The 17,242-nt window shown below is 42.8% G+C and overlaps 1 protein-coding gene across 3 annotated transcripts in view; it reads left to right on the top strand.

Annotated features, from left to right (window-relative positions):
• LOC122561888 (integrin alpha-E-like) overlaps positions 1 to 17,242 on the top strand; it is a 354,449-nt gene that overhangs the window by 62,277 nt on the left and 274,930 nt on the right. For all 3 annotated transcript variants that reach the window (XR_006315137.1, XM_043714220.1, XM_043714221.1), the window contains one exon: positions 6,921 to 7,035. Coding sequence is in view for 2 of the 3 variants with exons in the window: in XM_043714220.1 (XP_043570155.1) it covers positions 6,921 to 7,035 (115 nt within the window). In the remaining variant the exon portion in view is untranslated. The remainder of the gene's footprint in view (positions 1 to 6,920; positions 7,036 to 17,242) is intronic.

Below are 17,242 nucleotides of genomic sequence, written 5' to 3'. Positions count from 1 at the left end.
TCCTAGTCCAAACCTCCAACTCACCCTCAATGCCATATCTCCGTATTTTCTGCAGTAGCCTACCATGGGGAACCTTATCAGACGCCTTACTAAAATCCATATACACCACATCTACCGCTTTACCCTCGCCTACCTCTTAGTCACCTTCTCAAAGAATTCATTAAGGTTTGTGAGGCACGACCTTCCCTTCACAAAACCATGCTGACTATCCTTGTTTACATTATTCCTATCCAGATGTTCATACATCCTCTCCCTTACAATTCTCTCTAAGACTTTGCCCACAACAGAAGTGAGACTCATCGGCCTATAGTTACTAGGGTTATCCCTACTCCCCTTCTTGAACAAGGGAACCACATCCATTCTTCTGGCATTATTCCTGTAGACAACGAGGACATAAAAATCAAGGTCAATGGCTCTGCAATCTCCTCCCTTGCTTCTCAGAGAATCCTAGGATAAATGCCATCAGGGCCAGGGGACTTATCTATTTTCACCCTTTCCAGAATTTCCAACACCTCTTCCCTACATACCTCAAAGCCATTCATTCTACTTAATTGTGACTCAGTATTCACATCGGCAACAATGTCCTGTTCCTGAGTGAATACTGACGAAAAGTATTCATTCAGTGTCTCCCCAATCTCTTCATTTCCACACGCAACTTCCCACTACTATCCTTGACTGGACCTATTCCTACCCTAGTCATTCTTTTATTCCTGACAGTCCATAAACTGACAGCCACACTCAGACAACAACTCACCAGGATGAAAGACCTGTGCCCATTATGTGCAAGTAATTTACAAGATTCCATGCAAAGACTGCATGAAACACTACACAGGACAAACTGGCAGACAATTAGCAATCTGCATTCACAAACACCAACGAGCCACTGAATGCCACGACCAGCTGTCTGTAGTAGCCACACAGACACACAGATGACAGGACCACAAATTCAACTGGGACAACACAACTATCATAGGACAAACCAAACAAAGGATGGCCAGAGAATTTCTAGTAGCATGGCACTCATCCAAGTACTCCATCAACAAGCACAAAGACTCAGACCTAATATACCAGCCACTACAATGAACAATTGGAATCGGCAACTGGAAGCAGCAAGAACAGAACCAAATAAATTCCAGAAGGCACAGTACAGCAGCTCTTCACAAGAGGCTCCAAAGCACTGAAGATGTCACCAAGACAGGGGACAAATCAACTTCCCAGCTTGGCGAACATATCCACAACAATAACTTCCTCCCTTACAGAAATTTGGGTCTTCCTGCTCTACGGGGATTGCAGCAAATTAAGAAGACAGTTCACCACCACCTTCTTAAGGGAAATTAATGATGGGCAAAAAATGATGACCCAGCTAACAACACCTAATTCCTATGAATTAATTATTTTAAAAAATGGCTTAGTTGGACTCATTCTGTCTGGTCTATCCATCAGCTTTTACTTCAAAGAACAAAGAAAATTTACAGCCCAGGAACAGGCCCTTCAGCCCTCCAAGCCTGAGCCGATCTAAATCCACTGTCTAAACCTATTGCCCAATTCCTGAACATCTGTATCACTCTGCTCTCCATCTACTCATGCATCTGTCCAAACACATCTTAAATGCATCTACCGTGCCTGCCTCGACTACCTCTGCTAACAATGCAGTCCAGGCACCTAGCATCCTCTGTGTAAAGTACATGCAGCGTGTATTCCCCTTAAATTTTTCACCTCTCACCTTGAAAGCGTGACCTCTCGTTATTGAATCCTTCATCCTGGGAAAAATCTCTATCTACCCTGTCTATACCCTTGATGATTTTGTAGACTTTAATCAGGTCCCCCCTCAATTTCCTTTTTTATAATGAATCTAACCTACTCAACTTCTCTTCATAGTTAGCACCGTCCATAACAGGCAACATCCTCGTAAACCTTCTCTGCACCCTCTCCAAAGTGTCCACATCCTTTTGATAAAGTTTTCTATTTTCAAATAGAACATGGAATATTACAGCGCAGTACAGACCCTTCAGCCCTCAATGTTACACTGCCCTGTGAAATCAACCTGAAGCCCATCTAACCTAAACTATTCCATTCTCATCCATATGCCTATCCAATGACCATTTAAATGCCTGTAAAGTGGGCGAGTCTACTACTATTGCAGGCGGTGATCCACGCCCCTACTACTCTCTGAGTAAAGAAACTACCTCTGATATCTGTCCTATATCTGATCACTCCTCATTTTGAAGCTATGTCCCCTCATGCTAGCCATCACCGTCTGAGGAAAAAGAATCTCACTGTCCACCTGATCTAACCCTCTGATTTTCTTATATGTCTCAATTAAGTCACCTCTTAACATTCTTCTCTCTCATGAAAACAGCCTCAAGTCCCTCAGCTTTTCTCGCAAGACCTCCCCTTCCATACCAGGCAACATTCTAGTAAATCTTCTCTGAACCCTTTCCAAACCTTCCACATCCTTCCTACAGTGTGGTGATCAGAACTATATGCAATACTCCAAGTGTGGCCACACCAGAGGTTCGTACAGCTGCAGCATGATCTCATGGTTCCGAAACTCAATCCCTCTACTAATAAAAGCTAACATACCATTTGCCTTCTTAACAGCCCTATCAATCTGGGTGGTAACTTTGAGGGATGTGTGTACTTGGACGTTGAGATCTCTATGCTCATCTCCACGATCAAGAATCTTATCATTCACCCAGTACTCTGCATTCCTGTTACTCCTTCCAAAGTGAATCATCTCACACTTTTCTGCATTAAACCCCATTTGCCACCTCTCAGCCCAGCTCTGCAGCTTATCTCTGTGTCCCTCTGTAACCTACAACATCCTTCAGCACTATCCACAACTCCACCGACCTTAGTGTCATCCGCAAATTTACCAACCCATCCTTCTACGCCCTCATCCAGGTCGTTTATAAAAATGACAAACAGCACTGGACCCAAAACAGTACACCACTAATAACTGAACTTCAGGATGAACATTTCCTATCAGCCACCACCTTCTGTCTTCTTTCAGCTAGCCAATTTCTGATCCAGACTTCTAAATCACCTTCAATCCCATGCCTCTCTATTTTGTGCAGTAGTCTACCATGGGGAACGTTATAAAACACCTTACAGAGATCCGAACAAACCATATCAACAGCTTTACCCTCATCCATCTGTTTGGCCACCTCAAAGAACTCAATAAGGTTTGTGAGGCATGACTTACCCTTCACAAAACTGTGTTGACTATCCCTAATCAACTTACTCCTCTCTAGATGATTATAAATCCTAGCTCTTATAACCTTTTCCAACATTTCTCCCACAACCAAAGTAAGGCTCACTGGTCTATAATTGCCAGGGTTGTATGTACTCCCCTTCTTGAACAAGGGGACAACATTTGCTATCTTCCAGTCTTTTGGCACTATTCCCGTAGACAATGAGAACATAAAGATCAAAGCCAAAGGCTCTGTAATCTCCTCCCTGGCTTCCCAGAGAATCCTAGGATAATTTCCATCTGGCCCAGGGGACATTTCTTTTTTCACACAGAATTTCTAACACCTCCTCCTTGTGAACCTCAATCCCATCTAGTCTGGTAGCCTGTTTCTCAGTATTCTCCTTGACAACATTGTCTTTTTCCAGTGTGAATACTGATGAAAAATATTCATTTAGTGCTTTCCCTATCTCCTCTGACTCCATGCACAACTTCCCACTGCTATCCTTGAGTGGCCCTAATCTTACTCTAGTCTTTCTTTTATCCCTTATATACCTAAAGAAAGCTTTAGAGTTTTCCCTGATCCTACCCGCCAATAACTTCTCATGTCCCCATCTCGCTCATCTTAGCTCTCTCTTTAGGTCCTTCCTGGCTACCTTGTAACTCTCAATCACCCTAACTGAACCTTCACATCTCATCCGAACATGCCTTCTTCTTCCTCTTGACAAGAAAATCAACTTCCTTCATAAATCCCGCTCGTGCGCTTGACAACCTCCTCCCTGTCTGACAAGTACATACTTAACAAGGACTGACAGTGGCTGTTTCTTGAATAAGCTCTACATTTCTATTGTGCCCATGCCCTGCACTTTCCTTCCTCATCCTGTGCATCTTAAATCTTGTCTAATTGCATTGTAATTGCCTTTCCCCCAGCTGGAGTTCTTGCCCTGCGGTGTATACCAATCCCTTTCCATCACTAGAGTTAAAACATAAGTGAATTGTGGTCACTGTTACCAAAGTGTTCACCTACCTCCAAATCTAATACCTGGCGGGGTTCATTACCCAGTACCAAATCTAATGTGGCCTTGCCCCTTGTTGGCCTGTCTACATACTGTGTCAGAAAATCCACCTACACCCAATGAACAAAGACTGACCAGCCTGAAGTACTTGAACCATTGTGTTCCCAGTCAATACTTGGGAAGTTGAAGTTCCCCCATAACAACTGCCCTGTCATTCTTGCTCCTATCGAGAATCATCCTTGTTATCCTTTCCTCTAAATCTCTGGAGCTATTTGGAGACCTACAGAAACTCCCAACAGGATGACGTCCCCTTTCCTGTTTCTAATCTCAGTCCATACTACCTCAGTTGATGAGTCCTCAAACGTCCTTTCTGCAGCTGTAATACTGTCCTTGATTAACAATGCCACACCGCCATCTCTTTTACCATTTTCTCTGTTTTTACTGAAACATTTAAGTCCTTGAATGTGCAGCAACCATTCCTGTCCCTACTCTACCTATGTCTCTGAATTGGCCACAACATCGAAATCCCAGGCACCAACCCATGCTGCAAGTTCACCCACCTTATTCTGGATGCACCAAGTGTTGAAATGGATACACTTCACTCTTGCTTGCTGGTGCCCTCTTGCAACCCTGAAACCTTACGTTGGATCTCCCTCCTCTCATCCTCCTGTATACTCAAACTACAGTTTGCGTTCCAATCCCCCTGCTGAATTAGTTTCAACCCACCCAAAGAGCATTAGCAAATTTCCCCTCCCCCAAAGATATTGATACCCCTCTGGTTCAGGTGTTGACCATCCTGTTTGTAGAGACCCCACCTACCCCAGAAAGAGCCCCAATATCCAGCAATCCAAAACCCTCTCTCGAGCCACGTGTTCAACTCCTCTCTCTCTCTCCCTATTCCTCGGCTCGCTAGCACATGGCACGGGCAACAAACCAGAGATAATAATTCAGTTTATCGTAGCTCTAAGCTTTCACCCTAGCTCCCTGAATTTCTGCATAAAATCCCCATCTGTCTTCCTACCTATGTGGACCACGACCTGGGGCTGCTCCCTCTCCCCCACAAGGATCCCAAAAACATGATCAGAAACATCACGAATCCTGGCACCTGGGAGGCAACACACCAATTGTGAGTCTGTCATTCCCACAGACCCTCCTGTCTGTCCCCCTAACTTTGAAGTCCCCAATGACTAACGCGGTGCTCCTCTTCCCCTTCTGAGAAACAGGGACAGACTCTGTTCCAGAGACCTGTGCCCCATTGCTTACCCCTGGTAAGTCATCCCCCCAACAGTATTCAAAACGGTATGCTTGTTGTTGAGGGGTACGTCCACAGGGGATCCCTGCACTGCCTACCAGCTCCCTTTCCCTCCCCTAACAGTAACCCATCTACTTCCTTTTTGTACCTGCGGTGTGACTACCTCCCTGTAACTCCTCTCAATAACCCCCTCTGCCTCCCAAATGATCCAAAGTTCATCCAACTCCAGCTTCGGTTCCCTAACGGGGTTTTGAGGAGCTGAAGTTGGGTGCACTCCCCGCCGATGCAGTTAGCAGGATACATTGGTGGTGACCCATACCTCCCACATTCTGCAGGAGGAACATTCAACTGCCCAAACCTCCATTTCCACTACTCTAAATTCCCAACGAGCGTACTGAAAACTAAAACAGAGGGGAAAAAAAGATTAGTCACCTTGTCAATCCGGCTCACAGATCTTTTTTTTGGTTAGATATGATGGCAGAAAGACATTGGTTTTGCCAGTCTTCACTCCTTACACTCCATCACCCAGAGATTGATTAAATTCAAGGAGCAAAGGGAATTGGTGCTACAAGTACACCAAATATTAAATGTAGGCTAGCCTGAATTACAAAATGACAAGAATTGCGGATGCTAGAGGTCCTTGAGAAGAGTCACTGGACCTGAACGATCAACTCAGATTCCTCTCCGCAGATGTTGCCAGATCTGCTGGGTTTTTCTACCAATTTCTGTTTTTGTTGCTTTGGCTGAAGTGAATTTCCTGTTTCTGTGCTTTAACTTCCATGTAATTTTTCATACTAGAAGGAAAAAATGTCAGGATTACAGGCAAATTAGAACTAGAATTAGGTTTTGTTTTTACGTGTACTCAAGTGCAGTGATACAGGAGTACAGTCAAAAGTCTACAATGTTACCACACAGTGCCATCTTAGGTATAAGGTACCTAGGTACAAATCTTAGTTAATGAGTAGAAAAATAAAGAAATAAGTTAAAAGTTCAACATTACGGTTCTTGTCAGTATAAAGCAGTAAACAAGAAATAAAGTTAAAAGTTACAAATCACAGCCCTTCTTTAGCTATGGTCCTGCAGTCGCTCCACGGTGGGCTTTCCCCACTCAGGCACGATCTCTGTCCCACACTGGGCTTGATCTTTCGATCCCTGTGCCTCCACACTGCTATCTCACCACAATCCTCTCTCACTCCTACACTGTCAGAGGACTAGAATAAGTTAAAGATCTCTACAATAGAATTGACACAATACAATAGTCTGAATTGCCTTTTACTGTGCTTTAATTGCCTATTATGTTGAATTTATGCTTTCTGTTACTCTTCCTCAGCCTCATTTTTATGGTTAGCTGAGGGACTCATCACATTGTTGGAACAGTAAAGAACCCAGTTAAAATACATCATTATAATATGGATTTTACTGTGATAATGACTGAGAGTTAACAACTATAATAATGTTACAGGTGTGTCGACAACATCAGAAAAGGCTTAGTAAGAACAGTGAAAATTTGAATGGAGTCTGCACAATCCTGTCTCCAGAACTGCAAGAAACCCATTCTTTTGAGCCTGTCTCTTTGGGTGTGTATAAATCAGTTGTACATCTCTCTTGCATATTAATTAAAGATTACACTCAACTGGTTCTGAATTCAAAATAAAAACCAAAAGGACTGTGAATGCCAGAAATCAGAAACAAAAACAGAAATCGCTGGAAGGGTCATTGAACCTGAGGTATTAACTATTTCTCTCCACAGACACTGCCAGATTTGCTGAGCTTTTCCAGCAATTTCTGTTTCAAGTTCTGAATCTTCTTGACTGTTAAAAAACTTCTGAAAATCCCTGAGTCAGAATGAATGGCTGATCTGTTATTTTCCTTGATCATTTTTGGGGGCTAAGAAGTGGTTTGATGCAATGTCCCTTGGGAGATAAATAAGTGGAGATCATATTTGGAGACAATTACAATATATAGGAGGAGAAAGTGAGGGCTGCAGATGCTGGAGATCAGAGCTGAAAATGTGTTGCTGGAAATTCGTAGCAGGTCAGACAGCATCCAAGGAACAGAAGAATCGATGTTTCGGGCATAAGCCCTTCTTCAGGATTCCTGAAGAAGGGCTTATGCCCGAAACGTCGATTCTCCTGTTCCTTGGATGCTGCCTGACTTGCTGCGAATTTCCAGCAACACATTTTCAGCAATTACAATATATACTTGAGTAATGGTCGATCTTATGTTAAAGTCAACTCCCTTTTTTGGCCAAATAACCTGGAAGTTTCCATATATCTCATGTAAAAGTTGACCCTAGTTCTTCGCAGATAACAGGTCAATGTTTGAGTCAGTGTGCCGGATGTCACATCCCGCTCCAGCTTTCCAATCTGCTGTTGTTCCGTTCCGTTCCTGATCTTCCAGTCCTCTGGCTGTTCCGCTCTGCTCCAGGTTTTCAGAATTACCATAATTAGCTTTTTTTCTCTCTTTATTCGTTTACAAATCAGTTGGGCTTCTGCTAATGACAGGCATGAATTTAAGCCCCTCAGAGGTAGTATCCATGTAGGCTCCATAAATTCAAAAGATTTGACTACTACTCGAGTATACCGTATATGGTATACAAGTTTTCTGAGTGAATTGGATTTTTGGATTGAACAATCTTTTATAATCGAGGTCAGTTACTAGGTGTTCTGTACCAAGAAGTTTCTTTCTGAATGCCCCAAAAACAACATAAAAACTTGAACAGACACCGAGAAAGGGGGAGTGTCATTCAACTTTCTAATGATGAGTGGAATGTAAAAGGGATTTATATTTTGAGACTAAGCATTCTCAAGCTTGTAGCATTATTGGACAGAAGAAACAGTAGGTTTTTTAAATCATCATGTGTTGATTCCCCAGTGCCAGGTCAAAGATTCCCCAGCAGCCAAAGGTTATTGTCTGTATTGGTAATAATGACACAGGTGAAGAAAGATGAGATCATGCCAAGGAAGTTCAGGGAATTAGGCAAGAAGTTGAAAAGCAGGACCTATAGGGTTGTAATTTCAGGATTACTTCCTATGCCATGTGCCAGTGAGACTAGGAATAGGAAGATAGAACAGTGAAATACATGACTAAAGAGTTGGTTCAGGAGGGAATGCTTCAGGTATATGGATCATTGGGATGTCTTGGGGGGCAGGTGGGACCTGTACAAGAAGGATAGGTTGCACTTAGGGAGATTTGCCAGTGCCAATTGGGATAGTTTAAACCAAGAACCAGAGCAGTCGGTCAGCAAGTAAAATGACTGAGCAATCATCAGAGATTAAGGCTAAGAGGAAGAAGAGACAGGGAGAGGTTACTGAATGTGGCAGGACTGGCGGTCTTGGTGTATTATTTTCAATGCAAGGAGTATGGCAGGTAAGGAAGATGAATTTAGAGCTTGGATTAATGCATAAAACTATGATGTTGTAGCTATTGCAGAGACTTGAAGTTGAGAACGGAACAAAGCTTGCAGCTTAACGTTCTGGAATTTAGATGTTTCTGGTGAGGTAGAGGGGGTGTCAAAGATTTGGGTGAGTTGTAGAGTAGAGTAGACTTCATTCGTTATTTCTATCATATATTGGTACAGTAAAAAAATGAGACAGATTTCCTCCAGGACCAAGGTGCTACATTATCATGCAAAGGGCACCATAAATTGCATAGAAATGCAAAACACACAAATTACCGTGTAATAAAAGAATGCTAATTCATTGACATTGTTCTAACAGCAATTCAAAGTCGCACAAAGAATTTCAGCTGGAAAAGAGTCTGATCTTACAGTGTTAAGGAGCCTGATGACTTGGGAAAAGAAACTGTTGCAGTCTGGCCATGAGAGACCAAATGTTCCAGAAACTTCTGCCAGATGGCAGGAGGGAGAAGAGTTTGAGTGAGGGGTGTGTAGGGTCTTCCACAATGCTCTTAGCCTTTCTGATGCAAGGTATGGTATAATGTCTATAATGGAGGGAATAGATACCCCAATGATCTTCTTAGCTGTCCTCACGAACCATTGTAGGGTCTTATGATCCGAGACTGAGCAATTCCTGAACCAAACAGTCATGCAGCAGCTCAGGATACTCTCAATAAATTCTCTGTAGAATGTGATGAGGATGAGGGTTGGGAGGTGGGCTTTCCTCCCAATCTATGCAGAATATGTGTTACTAATACAGGAGAATACCACAGCTGTACTGAGGGAGGACTCATCCAGTAAGGCCAATATGGGTAGAGCTCAGGAATAGGAAAGGTACAACCTCTTTAATGGTGCTGTACTACAGCCCTCCCAACAACCAGTGGCAGATAGAGAAACAGATATGTGGACAGATTGTGGAAAAATGTAAATAAAACAGGGTTGTTATGGTGTGTGATTTTAATTCTCCCTATATTGACTGGGACTTGCTTAGTGTCAGGGCTCAGATGGAGAGAATTTGTTAGGTGTGTCCAGGATGGTTTCTTGAAAAAATATGTAAATAGTCCAAATAGGGAAGGGGCCATACGAGACCCATTATTCAGGAATGAGCCCAATTAGGTTTTTGAAGTTTCAGTGGTGTAACATTTTGTCAATAGTGGCCATAATTCTATCAGTTCTAAACTACTTATGGATGAAGATAAGAGTAGTCCACTGTGAAGGTTGTAAACTGGGGAAAGGCTAACTACCACAATTTTAGGCCGGAACAGGAAAATGTAGAGTCCATAGTGATTATCATGAGGTCAACCAGCTGGATCTCATATAATATGAGTTCTCTGATTGGACTAGATTAACAAACCCAATCAGGGAGTCCTGGCTGACAGATTAAAAAGATGTGTCAGAGATTCTGGCACTCTGAGAGCTGACTCTGAAGTACTGGAGAGAAGGACTGTTCTTGTGTAAATAAAGGGTGACTTGGTAATGGGATACCGGACTCTGTGGAGTTATTTCAGATTGGGGATAGCTGTTTGAGGCTAAATCCACACCTGGCATGTGAGAATCTTTTCAAGGCCAGTTGATTAGAGTTCAGGACCAGCATGTTCCTGTGAAAATGAAGGAAAAGTATGGCAAGGATCTCAAATCTGAGATGACCAGAGAAATTGGGATCTTAGTCAAAAAGAAAAAGGCGGCATATGTAAAGTTTAGGAAACAGAAGAAAGACAAAGCCCTTGAAGAATACAAAGATAGCAGGAATGAACTCAAACAAGGAATTTTAGGAGGGCTAAAGGGGACCAAGAAATATCTTTGACAAACAGGATTAAGGAAAATCCCAAGATGTTTTGTACATACATAAGGATCAAGAAGATATCTTGGGAAAGCATACAACCATGTAAGGACGAAGCAGGGAAATTATGTATGGAGCCAGAAGAATTGGATGAGGTCCTTAATGTTAAATTTGCATCAGTGTTCACAAAAGAAATGGACTTGGTGGACGGTGTGATTCCAGAGGGGTATATTGATATTCTATGGCATGTCAATATTAAAAAAAGAGGTGATGTTGGGTGTTTTGAAAATTATTAAGATAGATAAGACCCACAACCTGATGGGATCTATCCCAGAATGCTGAGGGAGGCAGATAAGGAAATTGCAGAGACCTTGTACAAAAACTTTGTATCCTCTTTAGTCAGAGGGGAGGTATGAGATGACTGGAGAATAACCAACTTTATTCTATTGTTGAAGGAGAGGAACAGGGATAATCTGGGAAACTACGATGTGCTGAGCCTTATATCAGTGGCAGGGAAATCATTGGAGAAGATTCTTGGGAATAGGATTTAGTTACATTTTGAAAAATATGGACTTATTAGAGATAGGTAACAAGGCTTTGTGTGGAGAAGGTCTTGTCTCATAAACTTGACTGAGTTTTTTGCGGAAAAAAACAAAGATGAATGGTGAGGTCAGGGTGATGGATGTGGTTTACAAGGACTTTTGCAAGGCCTTTGACAAAGTCCGTCATGGCAGGCTTGTCTAAAAGCTGACGTCACATGAGATCCATAGTGAACTAGTAAGTTGGATACAGAACAGACTGAGTCATAGAAGGCAGAAAATAGCAGTGTAAGGGTGTTTTTTGACTAGAGGTCTGTGACCAGTGATCTTCTGCAGGGATCAGTGCTGAGTGCCCTGTTGTTCATAATATACATTAATAATTTGGAGGAGAATGTCGTTGGCCTGATGAGTAAGTTTGCAGGTGTCACAAAGGTTGGGGGGGATGTGGATAGTGGGAGAATTGCCAGAGGATACTACAGGATAGAGACAGGCTGGAGACTTGGGCAGAGAAATGGAACATAGAGTTTAATCCAAACACATGTGAGATGATGCATTTTGGAAGATCAAATGCATAGAACATAGAACATTACACAGTACAGGCCCTTCGGCCCTTGATGTTGCACTGACCTGTGGAACCAATCTGAAGCCTCTCTAACCTATGTTATTCCATTTTCATCCATATGTTTATCTAATGACCACTTAAATGCCCTAAGATTGGCAAGTCTACTACTGTTGCAGGTAGTGCAATCCATGCCCCTAAAACTCTGAGTAAAGAAACTACCTCTGACATCTCCCCTATATCTAACACTCCTCAATTTAAAGCTATGTCTCCTCATTCTAGGTATTACCATCCTCAGAAAAAGGCTCTCACTGTCCACCCTATCTGATTATCTTATATATCTCAACTAAGTCAACTCTCAATGTTCTTCTTTCCAAAGAAAACAGCCTCAAGTCCCTCAACATTTCCTCGTAAAGACCTTCCCTCCATATCAGGCAACATCGTAGTAAATGTCCTCTGAACCCTTTCCAAAGCTTCCACATCCTTCCTAAAATGCGGTGACCAGAACTGTACGCAATAATCTAAGTGTGGCTGCACCAGAGTTTTGTACAGCTGCAGCATGACCTCGTGGCTCCGAAATTCAATCCCTCTACCAATAAAAGCTTTCTTAACAGTCCTATCAACCTGGGTGACAACTTTCAGAGATCTATGTACATGGACACTGAGATCCCTATATTCATCTGCACTACCAAGAATCTCACCATTAGCCCAATATTCTAAATTCCTGTTACTCTTTTCAAAACAAATCACCTCACACTTCTCCACATGAAATTCTATTTGCCACCTTTCAGCCCAGCTCTGCAGCTTACCTAAGACCATCTGTAAACTGCAACATCCTTCCGCACTATACACAACTCTACTGACCTGAGTGTTATCCGCAAATTTATTAACCCATCCTTCTACAGCCCCATCTAGGTCATTTATAAAAATGACAAAAACAGTGACCCCAAAGCTGATCCTTGTAGTACACCATTAGTAAATGAACTCCAGGATGAACATTTCCCATCAACCACTACCCTCTGTCTTTTTTCAGCTAGCCAATTTCTGATGCAAACCGCTAAATCACCCTTAATCCCATGCCTCCATATTTTGTGTAATAACCGACCATGGGGAACCTTATCAAACACTTTACTGAAATCCAGATATAACACATCAACTGCTTTACCCTCATCTACCCGTTTGTTCACCATCTCACAGAACTCAAAAGGTTTGTGAGGCACGAACTAACCTTCACAAAACCATGTTACCTATCCCTATTCAATGTGTTCCTCTCTGGATGATTATAAATCCTATCTCTTATAACATTTTCCAACACTTTACCCACAACTGAAGTAGGGCTCACTGGTCTATAATTACCAGGGTTGTCTCTACTCCCCTTCTTGAACAAGGGCACATTTGCTATGATCCAGTCTTCTGGCACTTTTCCTGTAGACAATTACAACATTAAGATCAAAGCCAAAGGCTCGGCAATCTCCTCCCTGGCTTCCCAGAGAATTCTAGGATAAATCCCATCCAGCCCAGGGAGTTTATCTATTTTCACACTTTCCAGAATTGCTAACACCTTGTCCTTGCGAACCTCAATCTCGTTGAGTCTAGTAGCCTGGATCTCAGTATTCTTCTTGACAACATTGTCTTTTTCCAGTGTGAATACCAACAATAAATATTCGTTTAGCGCTTCTCCTATCTCCTCAGACTCCACGCACAACTTCCTACCACTGTCATTGATTGGCCTTAATCTTACTCTAGTCATTCTTTTATTTCTGATATACCTATGGAAAGTTTTAGGGTTTTCCTTGATCCAATTTGCCAACTACTTCTCATGTCGCCTCCTGGCTCTTCTTAGTTCTCTCTTTAGGTCTTTCTTGGCTAACCTGTAACTCTCAAGCACCCTAACTGATCCTTCATGTCTCATCCTAATATAAGCCTTGTCTTCCTCTTGACAAGAGATTCAACTTCCTTAGTAAATCATGGCTCCCTCACTCGACCACTTCCTCCCTGCCTGACAGGTACACACTTATCAAGGAAATGCAGTAGCTGTTCCTTGAAAAAGCTCCACATTTCAATTGTGTCCATCCCCTGCAGTTTCCTTCCCCATCCTATGCATCCTAAATCTTGCCTAATTGCATGATGATTACCTTTCCCCCATTTATAAATCTTGCCCTACGGTATATACCTATCCCTTTCCATCGCTAAAGTAAACATAACCAAATTGTGATCACTATCACCAAAGTGCTCACCTACCTCCAAATCTAACATCTGGCCAGGTTCATTACCCAGTACCAAATCTAATGTGGCCTCACCTCTGGCTTGTCTACATACTGTGTCAGGAAACTATCCTGACACACATTGGAATAAAACTGACCCATCTAAAGTACTTGAACTATCGTATTTCCAGTCAATATTTGGAAAGGCCCCATAATAACTACCCTGTTACACTTGCTCCTATCCAGAATTATCCAGAATGCAAGTGGGAAGTATAGAGTATGTTGCAGAACCATTTCAGATATCATTGGATTCAGGGAGGGTCCCAGAGGACTTGAAAATTGCTCATATAACCCCGCTATTTAAGAAAGAAGTAAGGCAAAATGCGGGAAATAATAGGCCGATCAGCCTGACCTCAGTCGTTGGTAAGATTTTGGAGTCCATTGTGAAGGATGAAATTTCTGAATACTTGGAAGTGCATGGTAAAATAGGGCAAACTCAGTATGGTTTCATCAAGGGGATGTCATGCCTGACAAGTCTGCTAGAATTCTTTGAGGAGGTAATGAGCGGATTAGACCAAGGAGAACCAATGGATGTTATCTATATGGACTTTCAGAAGATCTTTGATAAGATGCCACACAGGAAGCTGCAGAGCATGATGGGAGCCCATGGTGTTAGAAGCATGGTACTACCATGGATAGAAGATTGGCTGTCTCGCAGAATGCAGAGACATTCTCAGGATGGAAGCCGGTAACTAGTGGTGTTTCACAAGTGTTGGTGTTGGGACCATAACTTTTCACTTTATAGATTAATGATCTGAATGTAGGAACTGAGGGCATTCTGGCTAAGTTTGCAGATGATAGAAAGATAGGTGGAAGGCAGGTAGCATTAAGAAGGCGAGGAGGCTGCAGAAAGATTTAGACAGGTTAGGAGAGTGGGCAAAGAAGTAGCAGATGAACTATCACTTGCGAAAGTATGAGGTCATGCACTTTGGTAGGAAGAAGAGAAGCATGGACTATTTTCTACATGGTGAAAAAATTCAGAAATCTGAAGTGCAAAGGGACATGGGAGTCCAGATTTCTCTTAAGGTAAACTTGAAGGTTGAGTCGGTAGTTAGGAAGACAAATACAGTGTTGTCATTCATTTTGAAAGGACTAGAATATAAAACAGTGATGTACTTCTGAGGCTTTATAAGGCTCTGATCAGACTACATTTAGAGTATTGTGGCAGTTTTGGGCACCATACCTCAGTAAAGATGTATTGTCCTGGAATGGGTTCATGGGAGATTCACAAGAACGATCCCAGGAATGAAAGGCTTACCAAATGGGGAACAATAGACAATAGGCAATTAGACAATAGGTGCAGGAGTAGGCCCTTTGAGCCTGCACCACCATTCATTATGATCATGGCTGATCATCCACAATCAGTATCCTGCTCCTGCCTTATCCCCATAACCCTTGATTCCACTATTTTTAAGAGCTCTATCCATCTCTTTCTTGAAAGTATCCAGAGACTTGGCCTCCACTGCCTTCTAGGCAGAGCTTTCCATATATCCATCACTCTCTGGGTGAAGAAGTTTCTCCTCAACTCTGTGCTAAGTGGCCTACCCCTTATTTTTAAACTGTGTCCTCTGGTTCTGGACTCACCCATCAGCAGATACATGCTTCCTGCCTCCAGAGTGTCCAATCCTTTAATAATCTTATATGTCTCAATCAGATCCCCTCTCATCCTTCTAAACTCAAGTGTATACAAGCCCAGTTGCTCCAATCTTTCATCATATGATAGTCCTGCCATTCCGGGAAATGATCTTGTGAGCCTACGCTGCACTCCCTCAATAGCCAGAATGTCCTTCCTAAAATTTGGAGACCAAAACTGAACACAATACTCCAGATGCGGTCTCAGGGCCCTGTACAACTGCAGATTCAGGAGATTTGAAAGGAATTCAATACAGGTAAAAACAATGACTGCAGATGCTGGAAACCAGATTCTGGATCAGTGGTGCTGGAAGAGCACAGCAGTTCAGGCAGCATCTGAGGAGCTTCGAAATCGACATTTCGGGCAAAAGCCCTTCGTCCTGATGAAGGGCTTTTGCCCGAAACGTCGATTTCAAAGCTCCTCGGATGCTGCTGCCCGAAACGTCGATTTTGCTGAAGCTCCTCGATGCTGCCTGAATTGCTGTGCTCTTCCAGCACCATTGATCCACAAATTTACTAACCCATCCTTCTATGCCCTCATCCAGGCCATATATAAAAATGACAAACTACAGTGGACCCAAAACAGATCCTTGCAGTACCCCACTAGTAACTGAATTCCAGGATGAATATTTCCCATTAACCACCACCCTTTGTCTCAGTTCAGCTAGACAATTTCTAATCCAAACCAATAAATCACCCTCAATCCCATGCCTCCATATTTTGTGCAGTAACCTACTGTGGGGAACCGCATCAAACACCTCACTGGAATCCATATACACCACACCAACGGCTTTACCCTCATCCACCTGTTTGGTCACCTTCCCAAAGAACTCAATAAGGTTTGTGAGGCATGACCTACCCTTCACAAAGCCGTGTTGACTTTCCCTAATCAACTTATTCCTTTCTAGATGATTATAAACCTTTTCCATCAGTTTACCCACAACCGAAGTAAGGCTCACAGGTCTTTAATTTTAGGGTTGTCTCTACTCCCTTTCTTCAACAAGGGAACAACATTTGCTATCCTCCAGTCTTCTGGTACTATTCCTGTAGACAATGATGACATAAAGATCAAAGCCAAAGGCTCAGCAATCTCTTCCCTGGCTTCCCAGAAACTCCTAGGATGAATCCCATCTGGCCCAGGGGACTTATCTATTCAAAGTTTGTGCGAAGATTTGTAGCTCGGGTGCTCGTTGTTGTGGTTCTATTCGCCGAGCTGGGAATTTGTGTTGCAAAAACGTTTCATCCCCTGTCTAGGTGACATCCTCAGTGCTTGGGAGCCTCCTGTGAAGCACTTCTGTGATGTTTCCTCCGGCATTTATAGTGGCCTGTCTCTGCCGCTTCCGGTTGTCAGTTTCAGCTGTCCGCTGTAGTGGCCGGTATATTGGGTCCAGGTCGATGTGTTTGTTGATAGAGTCAGTGGATGAGTGCCATGCATCTAGGAATTCCCTGGCTGTTCTCTGTTTGGCTTGCCCTATAATGGTAGTGTTGTCCCAGTCGAATTCATGTTGCTTGTCATCTGCGTGTGTGGCTACTAAGGATAGCTGGTCGTGACGTTTCAAGGCTAGTTGGTGTTCATTGGTACGGATGGTTAGCTGTCTTCCTGTTTGTCCTAT

The sequence above is a fragment of the Chiloscyllium plagiosum genome, chromosome 23, assembly GCF_004010195.1.
Source record: "Chiloscyllium plagiosum isolate BGI_BamShark_2017 chromosome 23, ASM401019v2, whole genome shotgun sequence".
Lineage (NCBI taxonomy): Eukaryota > Metazoa > Chordata > Chondrichthyes > Orectolobiformes > Hemiscylliidae > Chiloscyllium > Chiloscyllium plagiosum.
The sequence above is the reverse complement of the archived record's forward strand: the minus strand, read 5'-3'. Positions and strand labels throughout refer to the sequence as shown.